The sequence below is a fragment of the Cetorhinus maximus genome, chromosome 4 (assembly GCF_964194155.1).
Source record: "Cetorhinus maximus chromosome 4, sCetMax3.hap1.1, whole genome shotgun sequence".
Taxonomy (NCBI): domain Eukaryota; kingdom Metazoa; phylum Chordata; class Chondrichthyes; order Lamniformes; family Cetorhinidae; genus Cetorhinus; species Cetorhinus maximus.
Window position 1 is genome coordinate 79,841,233 of NC_135882.1, and position 18,356 is coordinate 79,859,588.

General features: G+C 41.3%; 1 protein-coding gene across 5 annotated transcripts in view; it reads left to right on the forward strand.

The window, feature by feature from the left end:
* arfgef1 (ADP-ribosylation factor guanine nucleotide-exchange factor 1 (brefeldin A-inhibited)) overlaps window positions 1–18,356 on the forward strand; it is a 301,506-nt gene that overhangs the window by 133,118 nt on the left and 150,032 nt on the right. For all 5 annotated transcript variants that reach the window (XM_078540375.1, XM_078540378.1, XM_078540377.1 and 2 more), the window contains one exon: window positions 10,028–10,161. In XM_078540375.1, coding sequence (XP_078396501.1) covers window positions 10,028–10,161 — 134 coding nt within the window. The remainder of the gene's footprint in view (window positions 1–10,027; window positions 10,162–18,356) is intronic.

Consider the following 18,356-nt stretch of genomic DNA (forward strand, 5'->3'; position numbering starts at 1 on the left):
CACAGCACCCTAGAGCAGAGAATTCCAAACCTTAACAACCCCCGAGAGAAGGAATTTCCCCTTGTTGCAGTCTTACACGTGTGATACTTTATTCTGAAACTATGCCTCATGGTTTTAGATTCCCCCACAAATAGAAATATTCTCTCAGCATCTACCCTTTCAAGCCCCCTCAGAATCTCATATGTTCCAATAAGATTACTTCTCATTCCTCTAAACTCTAATAAGCATTTGTCCAACCTGCTCAACCTTTCCTCATATGCAACCCCTTCATCCCAGGAATGAACCTAGTGAACCTTCTCTGATTTGACTCCAATATATTGTTATGATCTTGGTAGAGACTGATAACTTGTAAAACGAAATTTGAATTCCCAGTTATTAACTGAAAAGACCATGTAACAAGGTTTCACATTTTAGAAGGAGAAGCCTTTACTAACAAAAGAAAAAGCATAAGCACTATTAACTTAACACTATACCTCATCAGTATGAACAGAACTCTCCCCATTCTACTTTTAATTTCAACCAAGAGCTCCTTTCTTACATTACAGTTTCTTGAGTGTTCATTAAAATTTCATGGAACCAAACCAATCTGTGCCTTAGCTCCCAAGGATTTACTGTTTTTTTTCTCCCTTTTCCTGGTTATCTTCCGAGGTGAGGGGTTTCTTGGGGATTCTCCCACTAACATCTGGCTAGGTGAATCCTCCAGCCGTATTTCAACACCTCACTAATTTGAATTTCCCCAGCCTGAACATGGGCCTTACTTGCATTTTTACATAGTGGCTCCAAATCAGAAACACCCTTGATTCCTGATGGTTCTCTGCTCTTTGTCCTGGCTGGTGGCAGATTTCTTTCTGCCTTCTCCAACATACTGTATTGGTCAGTATGTGCCCTGGGCACTAACTGACCATTTCAGCTGAGATATATCAAAAGAAAAAACTTTTCCAACCCCCACAGCCCATCTCCATGCAACATGACACATGTGGCCTGTTCCCAGAGAGAAATGCAAATCAGTTATCTTTTAACTTTAAACCTGTCCTTTGATCTGAAAAGTATATGGATACTTTAAAACCTTCCTTTGCTTACCATGGGCCTTCAAACCTTTCTTTGAGGAAGTAAATGAGTAACTCGAACCCTCCAATTTACACCTTAGCTTATTACCTTCTGCTGAGATGCCTACAGACAGCCCATCTCCTCGAACACTATAGAGAGGGGTCACTGTTATCCTGGATATGAATACCTTTCACTTCCATCCCAGGAACACAATAGGACTTCCTCTTTGATCTGCAACTCCACGTCTATCTGATAAGCTATACACACCAAGTTTTTTTTCATTGATCCCAAATTTAAAATCACAGTTTCCCAAACCAGAATAATAACTTATAAACCAAAAGTTTTGATCCTAAAACATACTAATCTTAAAGTTATGCTTTTGTGTTATGATCCCAGCTGATGTTAATACTGGACAACTCAGATCCCAGGGTGAAACCTAGCTTGATAGATTCTCAATTTTTTTTAGAAACTGGAGGAAAGTTATTGAACAAATTCACAGGAGTTTGCTGATGAACTTTAACACAAAGAATAAAGCATTTATTAAAACAAGAAAAATGAACTATATTACACCAGGCAAAAAAAAAATTGGAAAGATCTCAATACAAACACAAGATGATTCAATTTCCCAATATTCCTTTATCCAGCAATACCTTTACAGACACACAAACCAGTGAAGAGTTACAACTAGCTTGACACATAGGCTTCTTGCTTGGGATTGGCACATGTGCAAACAGTTTTCTTCCGGTGAATCCTTGAACATTCACTTAACACCCAAATCGTGTATCTCCCCGAGACACCCAAAACTAACCGCATTTTAATCTCACTGTTTCAGTAGCAACACCGCTAAACTGATTATGTTACTTTGTCCTATAACTGACTGTTCATTTAACTACTGTCCCACTAGCCTTGTAATTTTTCCTTTCAGAGAGATAAGAAACCTTGTCTTTGCTCTCTGACACACGCTGACTGAACCGTCTCTCAGATCTTGTGTTTCTCTGTGTCTGTGTCACTTGACCACTGTCACGAAGCAACAGTAAGGCTTTTCTACTTTGATTTTGAGTCCCTGAACCCTCAAACCGCCTATTCAACCTTAAGGGGTTGTAAAATCTCATTAAAAATTGACTGACCTTTCAGCCACAAGTCCATCCAGACTTCGAGGCACCAAGACTCACAAACCTAACCTACATGAAATTGAAACCACTCTACCTTCCTTAACACACAAATACACAGATATATACATGAACACATACATGTATAAATTCAACTTAAAAAATATACATTGTTCATCACAATTTGCAACAATATCCCCCTTTAAATAAGGAGACCAAAACTTTACACAGTACTCCAGATGTGGTCTCACCAATGCCTTGTTATTTTGCTGTTTTATTCTTCCCGCCAAAGTTTTTCCCACATTGTACAGTCCGTCTTCGCTTAAAGTTGTAGTTGCATTCCTGAAACGTGCAACTTTAAGCAAAACAACTTTAAGTGAATTGGATTTTCCCACTAAAACCAATGTATAAGCTGTAGTTAGGTTCTGTAGGACCTTTCTCATCAGAAAAGAAACATGAAAATATTATACCCTGTAAGTTGAAATACTTTACATTGCTACATTCCTATATTGGTAAATGAAATAACTTTTAAAATAAAATAAATTTAAACATGTAAAATAAATATGGTAACTTTCTACTTACTTCCTGCTTGCTGCTGATTCTGCTTGCCACCGACCTACTTCTTGAACCTCGCACTCGCCACACATCTGCTCCTTAACCCACCCTTTCACTGCTGATCCTCTAGGCTTGCAGCCTTTCCTGCTCTCTAACCCACCCTCTCATTGCAGACCCTCTGGGCTTGTGGCTTGTCCCGCTCCCTAACCCTCCTTCTTGCTGCCAACCCTCCAGGCTCATGGTCTCTACCACTTCCTGATGACCCTTCCTCTAGCTGATCCTTCCCCTTGCTGAACCTCCCTCTCTCTCACTCTCCTGTTTGCCATTTCCCTTTCCTGAACCCTCGCTGTGAACAAGGGCTCTGCAGATGAGCAACGGGAGAGGCAGGTGGAGCAGCTTCTGCACCTTTATAATTGCTTTTATTTAAGTACAAGACACTGGTTTCAGACCCAAGTTTCTCACTCTAAAACTGAATATGAAGTTCTGTCATGCTATAATCACCTCACTCTTTCATGATGGTTTTCTGGAGCAATATGCTGTGGAACCAACTAGGGACAAAATCATTTTAGATCTAGTATTGCACAGTGAGGCAAGGTTAATTAGTAATGTCGTAATAAAAGATCCACTGGGAAATAGTGCTCATAATACAATTGAATTCCACATTAAGCTTGAAAGTGACATTCTCCAATAGCAAACACGAATCCTAAACTTAAACAAGGCGAGTTACATAAGAATGATGTGGGAGCTGGCTAAGGTATTGGGTAAATTGGCCAAAAGGCATGGAAGTAACTAAACAGTGGTAAACATTTAAAGAAACAATTTCAAATTTTCAATAAAAATGCATTTCCATTGAAAACAAAAACTCAGGAAGAAAGATCCATCTGTGGCTTGCTAAGGAGGTTAAAGAAAGAATTAGATTAAAAGAAGTGGCTTATACTGTTGCGTAGAATAGTAGTAAATTTGAGGATTGGGAGTGATTTAGAAACCAGCAAAGTGCCACCAAAACATTGATAAAAAGGAAAAGAATAGAAAATGAAAGTAATCTAGCCAGGAATATAAAAGACCGATTGTAAGTACTTTTACAAGGGGAGAGGGACTGTGAGGTTCTTGAGCAAATTGGTATAGGGAGTGACAAGGTATTGGAGGTGTTGGCACGCTTAAAAGTGGACAAATCTCCAGGTCCGGATGATTTGTGTCCCAGATTGCTGAGGGAGGAGATCGCAGGGGCTTTGACCCAAATTTTTAATTCCTCTCCAGCCACGGGGGAGGTGCCAGAGGACTGGAGAACAGCTAATGTGGTTCCGCTATTTAAGAAGGGTTGTAGAAATAATCCAGGGAACTACAGGCTGTGAGTCTCACGTCAGTGGTAGGGAAACTATTGGAGAAAATTCTGAAGGAGAGAATCTATCTCCACTTGGAGTGGCAAGGTTTGATCAGGGATAGTCAGCATGGTTTTGTCAGAGGGAGGTCATGCCTAACAAATTTGATTGAATTTTTTCAGCAGGTGACCAGGTGTGTAAATGAGGGTAGTGCAGTTGATGTAGTTTATATGGATTTCAGCAAAGCCTTTGACAAGGTCCCACATGGGAGACTTATAAAGAAGGCAAAGGCACATGGGATACAGGGTAATTTGATAAGGTGGATTCAAAATTGGCTTAGTTGTAGGAGACAGAGGGTGATGACAGAGGCTGCTTTAGTGACTGGAAGCCAGTGTCCAGTGGCGTACCACAGGGATCTGTGCTGGGTCCCCTATTATTTGTCATTTATATAAACGACATAGATGACTATGTGCGGGGTAGGATTAGTAAGTTTGCGGATGACACAAAGGTTGGCCGGGTGGTTAACATTGAGGTTGAGTGTCTTGGGCTTCAGGAAGATATCGACGGGCTGATCAAATGGGCAGATAAGTGGCAGATGGAATTTAACCCTGAAAAGTGTGAGGTGATACACATTGGAAAGAGTAATTTGACAAGGAAGTATTCAATGAACGGCATGACACTAGGAAGTTCTGAGGAACCAAGGGGCCTTGGTGTGTGTGTCCACAGATCTCAGAAGGCAGAGGGGCATGTTAGTGGGGTGGTGAAAAAGGCGTTTGGGACACTTGCCTTTATCAATCGAGGCATAGATTACAAAAGTAGGGAGGTCATGTTGGAGTTGTATAGAACCTTGGTGAGGCCACAGCTGGAGTACTGTGTGCAGTTCTGGTCGCCACGTTGTAGGGAGGATGTGACTGTATTGGAGGGGGCGCAGAGAAGATTCACCAGCATGTTGCTTGGGATGAAACATTTAAGTTGTGAAGAGAGGTTGGATAGACTTGGGTTGCTTTCGTTGAAGCAGAGAAGACTGAGGGGCGGCCTGATCGAGATGTGCAAGATAATGAGGGGCATGGACAGGGTGGATAGGGATCAGCTGTTCCCCTTAGTTGAAGGGTCAGTCATGAGGGGACACAAGTTCAAGGTGAGGGGCAGGTGGTTTAGGGGGGGATGTGAGGAAAAACCTTTTTACCCAGAGAGTGGTGACGGTGTGGAATGCGCTGCTTGGGCGGGTGGTGGAGGTGGGTTGCCTCACATACTTTAAAAAGTACCTGGATGAGCACTTGGCACATCATAACATTTAAGGCTATGGGCCAAGTGCTGGTAAATGGGATTAGGTAGGTAGGTCAGGTGTTTCTCATGTGTCGGTGCAGATTCGATGGGCCGAAGGGCCTCTTCTGCACTGTGTGATTCTGTGATCATGAAAAGGAAGAGAATAGCTAGAGTCTTAGAAGTAGAGAGAGCAGAATTTATCATCGGGAATGAGGAAATGGCAGAAACATTGAACAAATATTTTGTGTCTGCCTGCACAGTAATAGACACAAATTACATACCTGAAAGAGAGCGTAATCTGGGGGCGAACAAGAGTGAGGAAATTAAGGTAATTAATATCAGCAAAGAAAAAGTACAGGAGAAACTTCAGGGGCTCAAAGCCGACAAATCCCCTGAACCTGATAGCCTACATCCTAGGGGTCTAAATGAGATAACTGCAGAGATCTTGATTTTCCAAAGTTCCTTAGATTCTGGAATGGTCCCAGCAGATTGGAAGTTAGCAAATGTAACACTGCTATTCAGGAAAGGAGGGAGAGAGAAAACTGGCAACTTATAGGCCAGTTAGCCTGAAATCAGACATTGGGAAAGTGTTATTAAGGAAGTCTTAACAATGCACTTAGAAAAGCATAGAGTGATCAGATAAAGTCAACTTGGTTTTATGAAAGGGATGTCCTGCTTGACAAATTTATTAGTTTTTGAAGATGTAACTAATAAAGTGGAACAGGGAAATATGGTATGCTTTGATTTCCAAAGGCATTCGATTAGGAGCCACAGAAATGGTTAATACACAAGATAAGAGTTCATGGAGTTGGGGGTGATATATTAGCATGCATAAAGGATTGGTTGATGGACAGGGTACTGAGAGTAAGGATAAATGGGGCATTTTCAAGTTAGCAGTGCCGCAAGGATCAGTACTGAAGCCTCAGCTATTCCCAATCTATACTGATGACTTGGACGAAGAGACAGAGTGTAAACTATCTAAGTTTGCTGACAATACAAAGCAAGGTGAGAATGCAAACTGTGAGGCAGACACGTAGAGGCTGCAAAGAGATATAGACAGGTTAAGTGAGTGGACAACAAGGTAGCAGATGGAGTGGAATGTGGGGAAGTATGATGTTATTCACTTAGGTCATAAGAATAGAGGCCAGAATTTTTCGTTCGTCGGGCAGGCGCGCGCCCTACCTGAACAACCGTAAAATGATGCACGATAACAGTTGGGCGAGTGTCCCGATGTCATCGCACACTTGCGCGATATTTTGGTTGGCGGGCAGGTGCGGGAGTCAGCAGCGCGCCTGCCGACAATTAACAGGCCTATTAAGGCTATTAAAGTACCAATTAAATTAAATTTTCGCTGCCCGTCCAACCTTTCAGTTGGAGGGCAGGCAAAAAGCCCCTGCTCATGTGACAGAATCGCATGAGTGGGGACATGTTTTTCAACATTTTAAAAGTCTTTATTTTTCATTTTTTAAATCTTCAGCAGCCTGAGGCAGCTCTGTGCCTCAGGGAGCTTTTCCTGCGCCCGCATGTGCGAACTTACACACTTGCCCTCTTCCCTCTTTCCCCCCCACACAGGCAGCGCTGCAGCTCGCATTTCACGTTGGGTGGGCCTTAATTGGCCTGCTAGCATGAAATCGCAGTCGCGGCCCGATCGCAGGCGGCGAGTGGCTTCCCGGCTGCTCCCACTCGCCCCTTTCAAGCACACCTGATGAGGGCAAAATCCTGGCCCGAAAAGCAGAATGTGTTTAAAAGGTGTGAAACTTGTAAATGTTGATGCTCAGAGAGACTTGGGTGTACTCTTAGAAGGAACACAAAAAGTTAGCATGCAGGTACAGCAAGCAATCAGGAAAGCAAATTACCTGTTGATCTTTATTACAAGGGCATTTGAGTACACAAATAAAGAAGTCTTGCTACAATTGTATGGGGCTTTGGTGAGACCACACCTGGAATACTGTGTACAATTTTAGTCTCCATATTTGAGGAAGAATACATTTGCATTGGAGACAGAACAGCGAAGGTTCACTAGATTGGTCCCTCAGAGGAGAGGATTGTTCTATGATGAGATGCTGAGTAAATTGGGTCCATATTTTCTAGAGTTTAGAAGAATGAGAGGTGATCTCATTGAAACATACAAGATTCTGAAGTGGCTTGGCAGGTTAGATACTGAGACAATGTTTCTCCTGGCTGGGCAATCTAGGACAAGGGGGCACCATTTCAGGATAAGGGGCCAATCATTTAGAACTGAGATGAGGTGAAATTTCTTCATTCAAAGGATTGTGAATCTCTGGAATCCTCTACCCTAGAGGGTTATGGATGTGCCATCATTGAATATATTTAAGGATGAGATGGGCAGATTTTTGTTCTCTCCAAATCAAGAGATATAAGGAGCAGACAGGAAAGTGGAGTTAAAGCTCAAGATCAACTATGATCATATTGAATGGTGGAACAGCTCTGATGGCCTGTATGGTCCTCTCTACTCTTATTTCTTATGTGCTTCCCTAGAGGATCCTTTACTATGAGATCTTTAATTAATCCTGTCTCATTACACATTACTAGATCTAAAATAGCTTGATCCCTGGTTGGTTCCAGATTTGTTGTTTTCAGAAACCATCCTGAATGTACTCTGTGAACTCAGCCTCAAGGGTACCTTTGCCAATTTGATTTGTCCAATCCGTAAATAGATTAAAATTGTCCATGATTATTGCAGTGCCTTTCTTACAAGCCTCCATTATATCTTGATTTATATTCTGTTCTACAGTATAGCTACCGTTAGGTCTATGGACTAGACCCACCAGTGCCGCTTTTACTTTGCTATTTCTCATCTCCATCCAAGCTGATTGTACATCTTGATCTTCTAAGCCAAGATCAATTCTCACTATTGTAACGATATATTTTATTAACAGAGCTACTCCACCTCCTTTTTCTTTCTTCCTCTCTTTCCAAAATGTCAAGTACCCCTGGATATTCAGTTCCTTGCCTTGGTTGCCTTGCAGTCACATTGCAAATGACTCTCAGATCATACTAACTCATTTCAATATGTGCCATCAATTCATATATCTTGCTATAAATGCTGCATTGGAGCCTTTAATTTTGCCTTTTTATCATTTTACCCTATTCTGACCCTATTTGCAGCTGCACCCTTAAGTTTCTGCACTCTGTCCCTTCCAGCCACGCTCTTGTTATCATTACCCATATCGCTACCCTGCACTACTGCCTCGTAATTTCTCTTCAACTAAATTTCCCCTCAGTTGAATCTCACCCCCCACCACAATTTTGTTTAAAACCCCATCTACATCCCTATTTTTTCATTCACCAGCCCACTGATCGCAAGTGAAGGCCACCCAATGGAATAGCTCCCTTTTTCCCCAGTACTCTTGTTAATGCCCCATGAATTGAAACCCTTTTCTCCAACACCAAACTTTTGAGTCATGCATTTAACTCTCTGATCTTACTTGACCCTATCCCACTCTGCTTGTGACTGAGGTGGTAATCCCGGGATTATTACGCCTGTAGTTCTACTTTATAATTTATCCCATGGCTACTCATACTACTTCGGAAAAACCTCTTTCTGAGACATATCTACGTTTTGCTATCCATGTGAATCACAACTGCACCTTTCCTTTCCCTCTTCAAGTTCCACTCCATCATTGAGGAGATTTTCTTAACCTTGGCATTGGCAGGCAACAGAGCCTTCTGGACTCTCACTCGGCTACAGACAACAGTACCTATCCTACTAACTATGCTGTCCCCTACATTTCTTTTTGCTCCCCCAACCTGTATCATGGCGCTGTGTCACTTTTCTCATGCTCCCTGCAGACGCTCCTCTTGTCCACAGTATGAATATATCAATCTAAGGATCTGGCTATAAATCCACAAACTAATTTTATTCAACATTAAATAGGTAAATGAACAGTGCTCACTTACACTTTACAGCAGCTTGCACTCTTTGTTTCTAGCAAGGTAATATTGAAATTACGAAGATTCTTGTCCCATGGTGACTTCTAACATAAAATTGATTTTTGAAACACAGTTGCTCATGCTCATACTATGGCAAAGTCAGATCTAGCTCAGTCTCCTGACTTTATACTGCCTAATTGACAACCAACACACACAAAATGAAGCATTTATGCCCATCACAGTTTTTCTGAAGATATATCTGAACAAAGAATGAATCACTATTTACTACATCAGACTGGTTGCTATTTGGAGTATTCAAACATAGGCAATATCTGGGGCCTGGAACTTCTTTGAAAAAGTAGATGTGAATTAAACAGCTCAGTCATTTAAACATATTGACATTCATTGAGTAGTTAATCCATACGTGATGCAGTATAAGTAGCTGTTACTCCATGAACTTCAAAGCAACTACTTGTAGCCACATCACCAGTGTGTTCATAATGTGACTTTACAGCAATTGAAGCCTTAATTCTCTTTAGATTAATTTTAACCCCCAAATTAAAGGAAAGAAGCCAAAGATGCACACCCTAAATGAAAATGCTTCTTTAGTGTCACAGCTGGATTTTCATGTGCATGTACAATAATAAGGATATCTTCTAATATTAGACGTTGTTATTTGCTTTAAAAATAGGCATCTTGCGAAACTTCTGTACAGAAAGCATTCCCCAAATTTTCCTTCTCGACATTTAATAACTTAATGTAATTATGAAGCTGTGGAGCAGAAAAGGCTTACTAAACAAATAATATAATACTGTAATGGTTTTGCTTTATTTGTAGGAATGTGGAATGACTCCAGGCGGTTCTTCCAGTGCGAAGTTCTCTCACATTTTGCAGAAGGATGCTTTTCTGGTCTTTAGGTCATTATGCAAACTTTCCATGAAGCCACTGTCTGATGGTCCTCCAGATCCAAAGTAAGTGCACAAAAAGTTAGGTTCATTAAGGTACAAATATAGAGTGTACCATTTTGAAATAAAAACTATTGAAATATATCTTCTAAGTAATCTTTAACAGTTTTATTTAGTTCAAGTGGTCCTTCAAATACACTTCTCCTAGTTGGCTACTTGAATTGCATTTTAGATCAGAAAATAATAGTTTTCACAAATGTAGAGAATTAATGCAAGAGAATCACCAACTCTTATTGGCAGTAACATAATGAGTACCAGTTGCACTTATTACATGCCTTTTGTAAGGTTATCAGTCTCATCATTCAGTTCGTTTGTAAAGGCCTATCCCATTTTTATTTTCTTTCCAAATTTGTATAATCATTGTGACAGCTCTGCCATGAATTCCATTCACATCACTGTTACTATGGTTAATGGACAGAAAGCAGCAAGTAAGAATAAACAAGACATTTTTGGGTTGTCAGGCTATAACAAATGATGCAATGCAATAATCAATACTTGTAATCTATATTAATGACTTAGATGAGCGGACTGAGTGTAACGTATCCAGGGTTTCTGATGATAAAAAGGTGGGAAAGTAAGCAGTGAGGTGGACACGAAGAAGCGCAGAATAAAATAGACAAATTGGGTAAATGGGTGAGGACATGGCAGATGGAATACAACATGGGGAAGTGTGAAGTTATCCACTTTGGTAGGAAAGATGAAAAAAATAAATTTTTCAAATGGTGAGAGACTAGGAAATGCTTGCATTTGGAGAGGCCTGGGTGTCTTTGTACATGAATCACAAAGTTTACATGTAAGAACAGCAAGCAATTCAGAAGACAAATGGTATGTTAGCTTTTGTTACAAAGGTCTTGGAGTATAAGAGTGCAGAAGTCTTACTACGATTATGCAGGGCCTTGGTGAGGCTACACTGGAGTAATGTGTGCATGTTTTGGTCTCTTTACCAAAGGAAGGACATGCTTGCCCTTGAAAGAGTGCAATGAAGGTTCATGAGACTGTTACCTCACATAAGAGGATTGTCCTGTGAGGAGAGATTGAGTAGATATCTGCTATATTCCCTAAAATTTAGATAAATGAGAAGTAATCCAATTGAAACATATAAAATCCTTGACGGGGTAGATGCTAAGAAAATGTTTCCCCTGGCTGGGAAATCTGGAACACAGGGTAATGGTCTTAGAGCTGCGGATTCTTAGTTGTTTTGTATATTCAAAACAGCGTTCAATAGATTTTTGGACACTAAGGAAGTTAAGGAATATGAGGATGGTGCATGAAGGTGGGGTTGTGATAGAAGATGAGCTATGATCTTATTGAATGGCGGAGCAGACTTGAAGGGCCAAATGGCCTACTCCTGCTCATAATTCTTATATTCTTAAATAATGGTTGTATTTGTACAATGTGATTTATACTACGCAGGTTATGTGTGTTCACAAGTACATAAGTAGTTTTATTGGTATTCTAATAATGATATGCATGCATGACAAGTCCTTTGTACGTGGTTAGTTTCAAGCTGTATGGCATATTCATTTAAGAGCTGTTTATAGTTCTGTTGTCAATTGAGGATATTAACCCTTCAGACCTTTAGAAAATATTTTTTCTAAGAAACTTCCAAAGGTTTGTAAAACTATGGTAGAAGTAGAAAGCAATGTTCCTTATAGATGTAATCAAAAAGTATTGTGAGAGTTTAGGGTTAGATTAGCAAGGCTTATGCAAACCCAGCAAAATGCTGGACAGTTACAAAATGTTCTTGTCAAAGTTGACAAACACACATGCAGACATACACACAGACACCGTTTAATCGCCATTCAAGTAGTGACCTAAGGATGACTTGGATTTATTTCCCTCTTGAGTCTTCTGCTCTGTCAACTGAGCAACTGAGGTGAAAGCTTGGACTGCCTCTGGCCACATAGATATTTGTGCATATGTATGTCAGAAGGATAAACAAGTTGATGCCTGCATTGCATAATTACTCTATGTTGATGCTACATATGATGCATCAGTGCTTAACGTTATTTAAGTAAATGATTAAAGTGCCTTTTAGTACTGAATTAGTGTTGGGAATGAATGACTGCTCACAAATGAATAAGCCTGTCGGCACCTGTTTCCTGGATTCATCAATGTAAGTAGATTAGATTCTTGTTTAAAGGAAAACAAATTAATACAGGCTAAGTTTAATTTATCCATGCAGCTCTGGATGAATGTGTAGCTGAGCTAAGGGTTATTTAGATAATTTTACTTTAATTATTTTGACCTCTTTCAAATTGCAGAAGTGCTTCCTTAGGTCTTGATAGAACCAAGTGTTGTATAGTTTCTGCAAGGGTGGATGGATAATCTGTTGTGCGTTGTTTCTCCAATGTTAATTATTTTAAGCAATCAACTAAAGCCAAACTTAATTGCCGCAGTACAAAAAGCTGAATATTCACAAAATGACTATGGGTAGGCTTCCTAGCTCTTGCAAAGTTTTATTTTTTAAAACCACCTTATAACCAGTTAGGCAGACTAGGCCATTTTGTTTACTCAATGTTGTAGTTCAGTGCACCTCTAGATAGCCAAGTGTATATAGTAGGAATCCTGGAAATTTTGAATATTAGCATGTAATTAATCGCTATTGAAATAAATGATTATCATTATAGGGTATTTTTGGAACAGCTGTAGAATTTTTTTGGATTTATAATCATCTTTGTAGAAGTGATTAACACAGCTAAATAACTCATGCATAAAGGCAATTGGCTTTGTAATGTGGCAATTTTTGCTGTGGGTGGTGGAATTGCAATTGCCCATTGACTTTCTGTGGGGTTTTGCAGGACAAGTTGTTGTCAGGCATCAGGGACCTGTGTGAAGAGAGAAAGCAATTGTGTATTACATTAACCATTCAGATTGAAGAATCTTTAATAAGCAGCACAGTGTTTGAACCAGGAAGTGTAAGCTAGAATAGTTGGATACAGCAAAGACTGGCTGCAGTACTGAAGACAGGTGCTCCAGAACTAGCCGTGCCCTTAGCCAAACAATGCTAGTACAGCTACAGGCCTGGCATCTATCTGACACTGGAAAATTACCTAGGTACTCCCTGTCCACCAAAAGCAGCATAAATCCAATTTCGGCTAATTATCGTCCCATCAGCCTACTGTCAGTCATCAGCAAATTGATAGCTACCAAGCGGCACTTAATCAGCAATAACCTGTTCACTGATGCTCAGTTTGTGTTCTGCCAGCGCCATTCAGCTCCAGGCCTTTTTACAGCCTTGGCCCAAACATGGACAAAAGAGCTGAACTTAGGTGAGGTTAGAACGACTTTCCTTGACATCAAGATAGCATTTGACAATATGCTGCAAGCCCTTGCAAAATTTAAGTCAGTCAGAATGAAGGGGAATACTCTCAACTGGTTGGAGTCAAGGGGATTCACCACCGCCTTCTCAAGGACATCTAGGGATGGGCAATAAATGCTGGCCCAGCCAGCAAAGCCCACATCCCGTGAATGAATTTTTTCAAAAAAACTGGTTATGAGTAGTAAATGCTGGCCTTGCCAGCGACACTCACATCCCTTCATCAAATAAAACAAGAAGTGAATTTAATGTTAAATCAAGTACAAAATGTGAAATTAAGACAGGTAAAAAGATTGGATTCAAAAAGAGAGGTGAAAGAGACACAGAAAAATGCATTTTTTAAAAAGGATCTACAATAATTGAAAGCTGAAAGGATGAGAATCCACACTTATAGATGTTAATTTTCAGTGCCTGAGAGATTTTTTTTTGGCATGAATTAAGACTTGCCATACCATTAAAAGAGCACTTAATTGGAACAAGCAAATTCAAACTTTTTGTGGAGAGTTGAGCCTGTATCTACAATGTCAATGCAAGAGCTTCATGTTGTTCAGTACATTTGAATGAGTGGCTAGATGGTGAGCTGCAGCTTTTGCGCAGCTTACAGAGGGGTAGTGCATCTTGGACAGCAACTTCGGAATTTTCACATTTAACCATGCATGTGTGCTTCCCCTGCGGTGTTGTCTGGTTTTCTCGTAAATAATGGTAAAGGCACTTCTTCTGAAGGACCTTCTCCCATTTAGCAGTTTTTCATGACTGTAGAATGATAGGGCCTTGCCTGAAGCCTTCTTTTCAGTATATCACTAGATAATGAACCTTGGCTGTTTTCTTTTCCCACAACTATAAACCTGGATGAGATCAGCCAACTCGGCACAAACCAGGAATCAAATTTTGAGACCTCACTAGTCTACAAGATTCCGTTCCATCCTGCAGTGTACTACTTTAACAAAAAGATTCAAAGTTTTCCTGACATTTTTTTATAGTATGATTGAATTGCAATTACAGCAGTTGTGTTGTCTTTGAGCATGGGCGTGTTAGGCTGAATGGCCTATTTCTGTGCTGCATCTTCAATGTCATAAGCTAAATTGCAGATAGACAGCAGTTGATGATTTTGACTCTTGGCTTTGTCTTTCAGTTGCCAGAGAAGTGATACATCTAATATCTATTTTATTTGTTATTTTGTTGCTGAAAAAAAGAGGCATGCTGTTGAAACTTTTCATAGTGCACTATTTCAGTGCCAGTGTGATGCCAGGTACAAATCCCATACATCCCAATGACTGGCAGGTTGTATCAAACAGCACATCCCTTCAGCTGTTCACAATAGACAGAGTACTAACTGTACTCAATTGACCTGTGCTTACAAAACTCAGAACATAATGTCTGACAAGAGATGTGATTCTGCAATTGGGCAGCACTTGCTGAACAGACCCGTGTGTGCTAAGAATTACACTAACAATCAATTTAAGATTACCAGTCGAACTCACAATGTAACTCGCTTAGTTTGTTAGAAGCTACGTATATTCATATGCACAGATTTGCCCTGCACAGGCAGAAGGAATATGTCCAGACATTGCATCTTTTTTGAATAAAGTATGGGGGACAATAGCCGCCTGGTGCATTTGCCATGGCAATGTCTCAACCAATCAAAGCCAACTAACGAACCAGTTAGCACCACTTTTCTCTCATGGTATAAATTGTTGTTACCTTTGAAATTTGGCATTCTTGCATCTGCCCTGATGAATGCAAGATGAAAAGCTTTGACAGCATGTCTCTTGTTTCACCAGTACTCAAGTTCTGTACTACAAAACTATTTTTATGCTTATTTATCTATTTTATTACCTTTGTAAATATAATGTATAAATGGTCTAGAGTATTGTAATTTGATAACTAGTTACGTTTCTAGATCTGTGATCAAGTGTTTGATTATACAACATAATCTACGTCATTAATTGATTCTTAACTTAGTATCAATTTTCTACTACTGCCGTATTCTTTGTGTATCTCTGGTGTGAAAGGCCCACACTTTTGAGTATAACATGCACTTGTTAGTTGATTTTTTAAAAGTTGTGACCTCGTAACTATGAACCAGAACTAGCATAGACAATTAAAGATGCATAATTAAACCTAAAGCAATTCTGCAGCTACCAATAATTTGTCAGTTCTTCAATCACACAGCCCTATTTTGTCCAATACCAGTAATGAATGATGGCAAGCAATTCGCTATCCCAAAAGCAGTGCTTCCAAACTTTTTCCCACTGTGACTCTATTTTGACACTGGAAAATTGGTGAAACCCCAGAGAGAGAGTTGGGAGATTTGGGAGTGGAGGGGTAGAGCTGCAAGAACTGCAGGGGGTGGGGTAGAGTTGTGAGAGTGGGGTAGAGCTGTGAAAGCTTTGGAGGGGGGTAGAGCTATAAGAGTTGAGGGGGGTGAGAGCTGTGGGGGGTAGAGTTGTGAGAGTTTTGGTGGGAGGACGGTTGAGGCATGGTGGGGGGGTTGAGCTGTGGTCAGGGGGGTGGGGTTGAGCTGTGGTGAGGGGGTTGGCCTGTGGCAGGGCGTAGAGCTGTGGGTGGGTAGGGCTGTGAAAGCTATTGGGGGCTGGTAGAGCTGTGAAAGCTGTGGTGGGGGGTTGGCAGACCTGTGGAAGGTGTAGAAGGGGGAGTGAGCTGTGGAGGATGGTTAAGCTGTGAGGAGTAGGGTAGAGCTACAGGAGTTGGGATGCTTTTCCCCCCAACTGTTTTGCAGGCTTTTGTTGGATGCAGCGATCGGAGTTCATTTCATTAGGCCATGCCCACCGAGCCTCAGCAAGAAAAATATCATGTGTACACATCATTGGGCCTTGGAGTCAATACCAGGGCTGACCCACCAGAGCAAATGCTCCACAGATGCCATTGCTTCCTTAGAGAAGAGGGAATTTGTGACCCCAATTGCTCGTCCTGACAGTTTGTGAGCTTCTGCCCTACAGTATCCCACATCAAGTCCTGCTCACCCATTGCCCTGTTCTACATTGGTTCCGGGACCTCGAAAACCTCCTTTAATCTTCTCATTGTCTTATTTACATACCTTAAGTCTTACTCCACCATGCCTCAAATTCTCCCTGCTTCCCATCTACCCCATATCTCCAGTCCCCGGTGACTGGCCTCTTGTGCATTTTCTGTCCATTCCATCAATTGTAGCCATCCCTTTAGCCACTTAAGCTCAACTCACTACCCTTTCACCTCCATCTCATCCTTTGATACCCTCCTTAAAAGCTACTGCATAAAGCAAGCTTTTGGCCTTGCACTCTCTGCTTGACAACGGTTCTTTCGATTGTGCTTCTGTGAAGTAATTTGGGGCATTTTCGATTTCAAAGGTTTTGTTGTTGAAACATTTTAATTTTTGGAAACAAAACTTTTTTATTTTCTTCCCTCTTATTTGTCTTACTTTGATTTTTGTTTTAAGCTACAATTACACTTTTGGCATAATCTATCCTATCTTTTTTAACCTTTGCTTTTCGTCCTCCTGGCTTCTACATTCCATTTCAAAGTGGAATTGCAGGTAAAGCCATAAAAAACTGTAGCATTGTTTTAAGTTTTAGAAATATGGTCATAGATTTTAAGAGTAAAGAAGGACTTGTTTTTATTCATTTATGGTATGTGGACGTTGCTGGCTAGGCCATCATTTATTGCCCTTGAGAAGGTGGTGATGAGCTGCCTTCTTGTACTGCTGCAGTCCATGTGGTGTCGTACACCCAGAGTGCTGTTAGGGAGGGAGTTCCAGGATTTTGACCCAGCAACAGTGAAGGAATGGTGACATAGTTCCAAGTCAGGATGGTGTGTGGCTTGGAGGGGAACTTCCAGGTAGTGGCGTTCCCATGTATCTGCTGCCCTTGTCCTTCTCGATGGAAGGTGCTGCCTAAGGAGCCTTGGTGAGCTTCTTCAGTACATCTTGTAGATGGTACACACTGCTGCCATCGTTCGTTGCTGGTGCAGGGCGTGAATGTTTGTGAAAGGGGTGCCAATGAAGCAGGCTGCTTTGCCCTGAATGGTGTCAAGCTTCTTGAGTGTTGTTGGAGTTGCACTCACCCAGGCAAGTGGAGAGTATTTCATAACATCCTGACTTGTGCCTTGTAGATGGTGGACAGGCTCTGGGAAGTCAAGAGCTGAGATACTCGCCACATGATTCCTAGCCTCTGACCTGCTCTTGTAGCCACAGTATTTATATGGCTGGTCCAATTTAGTTTGTGGTCAAATGCTGCCTGATGTCAAGGGCAGTTACTCTCACCTCAGCTCTCAAGTTCGGCTCTTTTGTCCATGTTTGAACCAAGACTGGAATGAGGTCAGGAACCGGTTGGCCCCGGCGGAACCCAAACTGGGCGTCAGTGAGCAGTTTATTGTGAAGCAAGTGCTGGTTGATTGCATAGTTGATGACCCCTTCCATCACTTTACTGATGATGGAGAGTAGGTTGATGGGGCAGTAATTGGCTGGGTTGGATTTGTCCTGCTTTTTGTGTACAGGACTTACCTGGGCAATTTTCCGCATTGTCGGGCAGATGCCAGTATTGTAGCTGTATTGGAACTGGAATTGGAGCTGTATTAGCTTGGCTAGGGGCGCAGCAAGTTCTGGAGCACAAGTTTTTCAGTACTATTGCCGGAATGTTGTCAGGGCCCAAAGCCTTTGCTGTATCCGGTGCCTTCAGCCGTTTTTTGATATCAGGTGGAACGAATGGAATTGGCTGAAGGCTGACATCTGTGATGCTGGGGACCTCCGGAGGAGGTGGAGATGGATCATCCACTTGGCACTTCTGGCTGAAGATAGTTGCAAATGCTTGAGCCTTATCTTTTGCGCTGATGTGCTGGACTTCTCCTTCATTTACGATAGGGATATTTGAGAAGCCGCTGCCTCCAG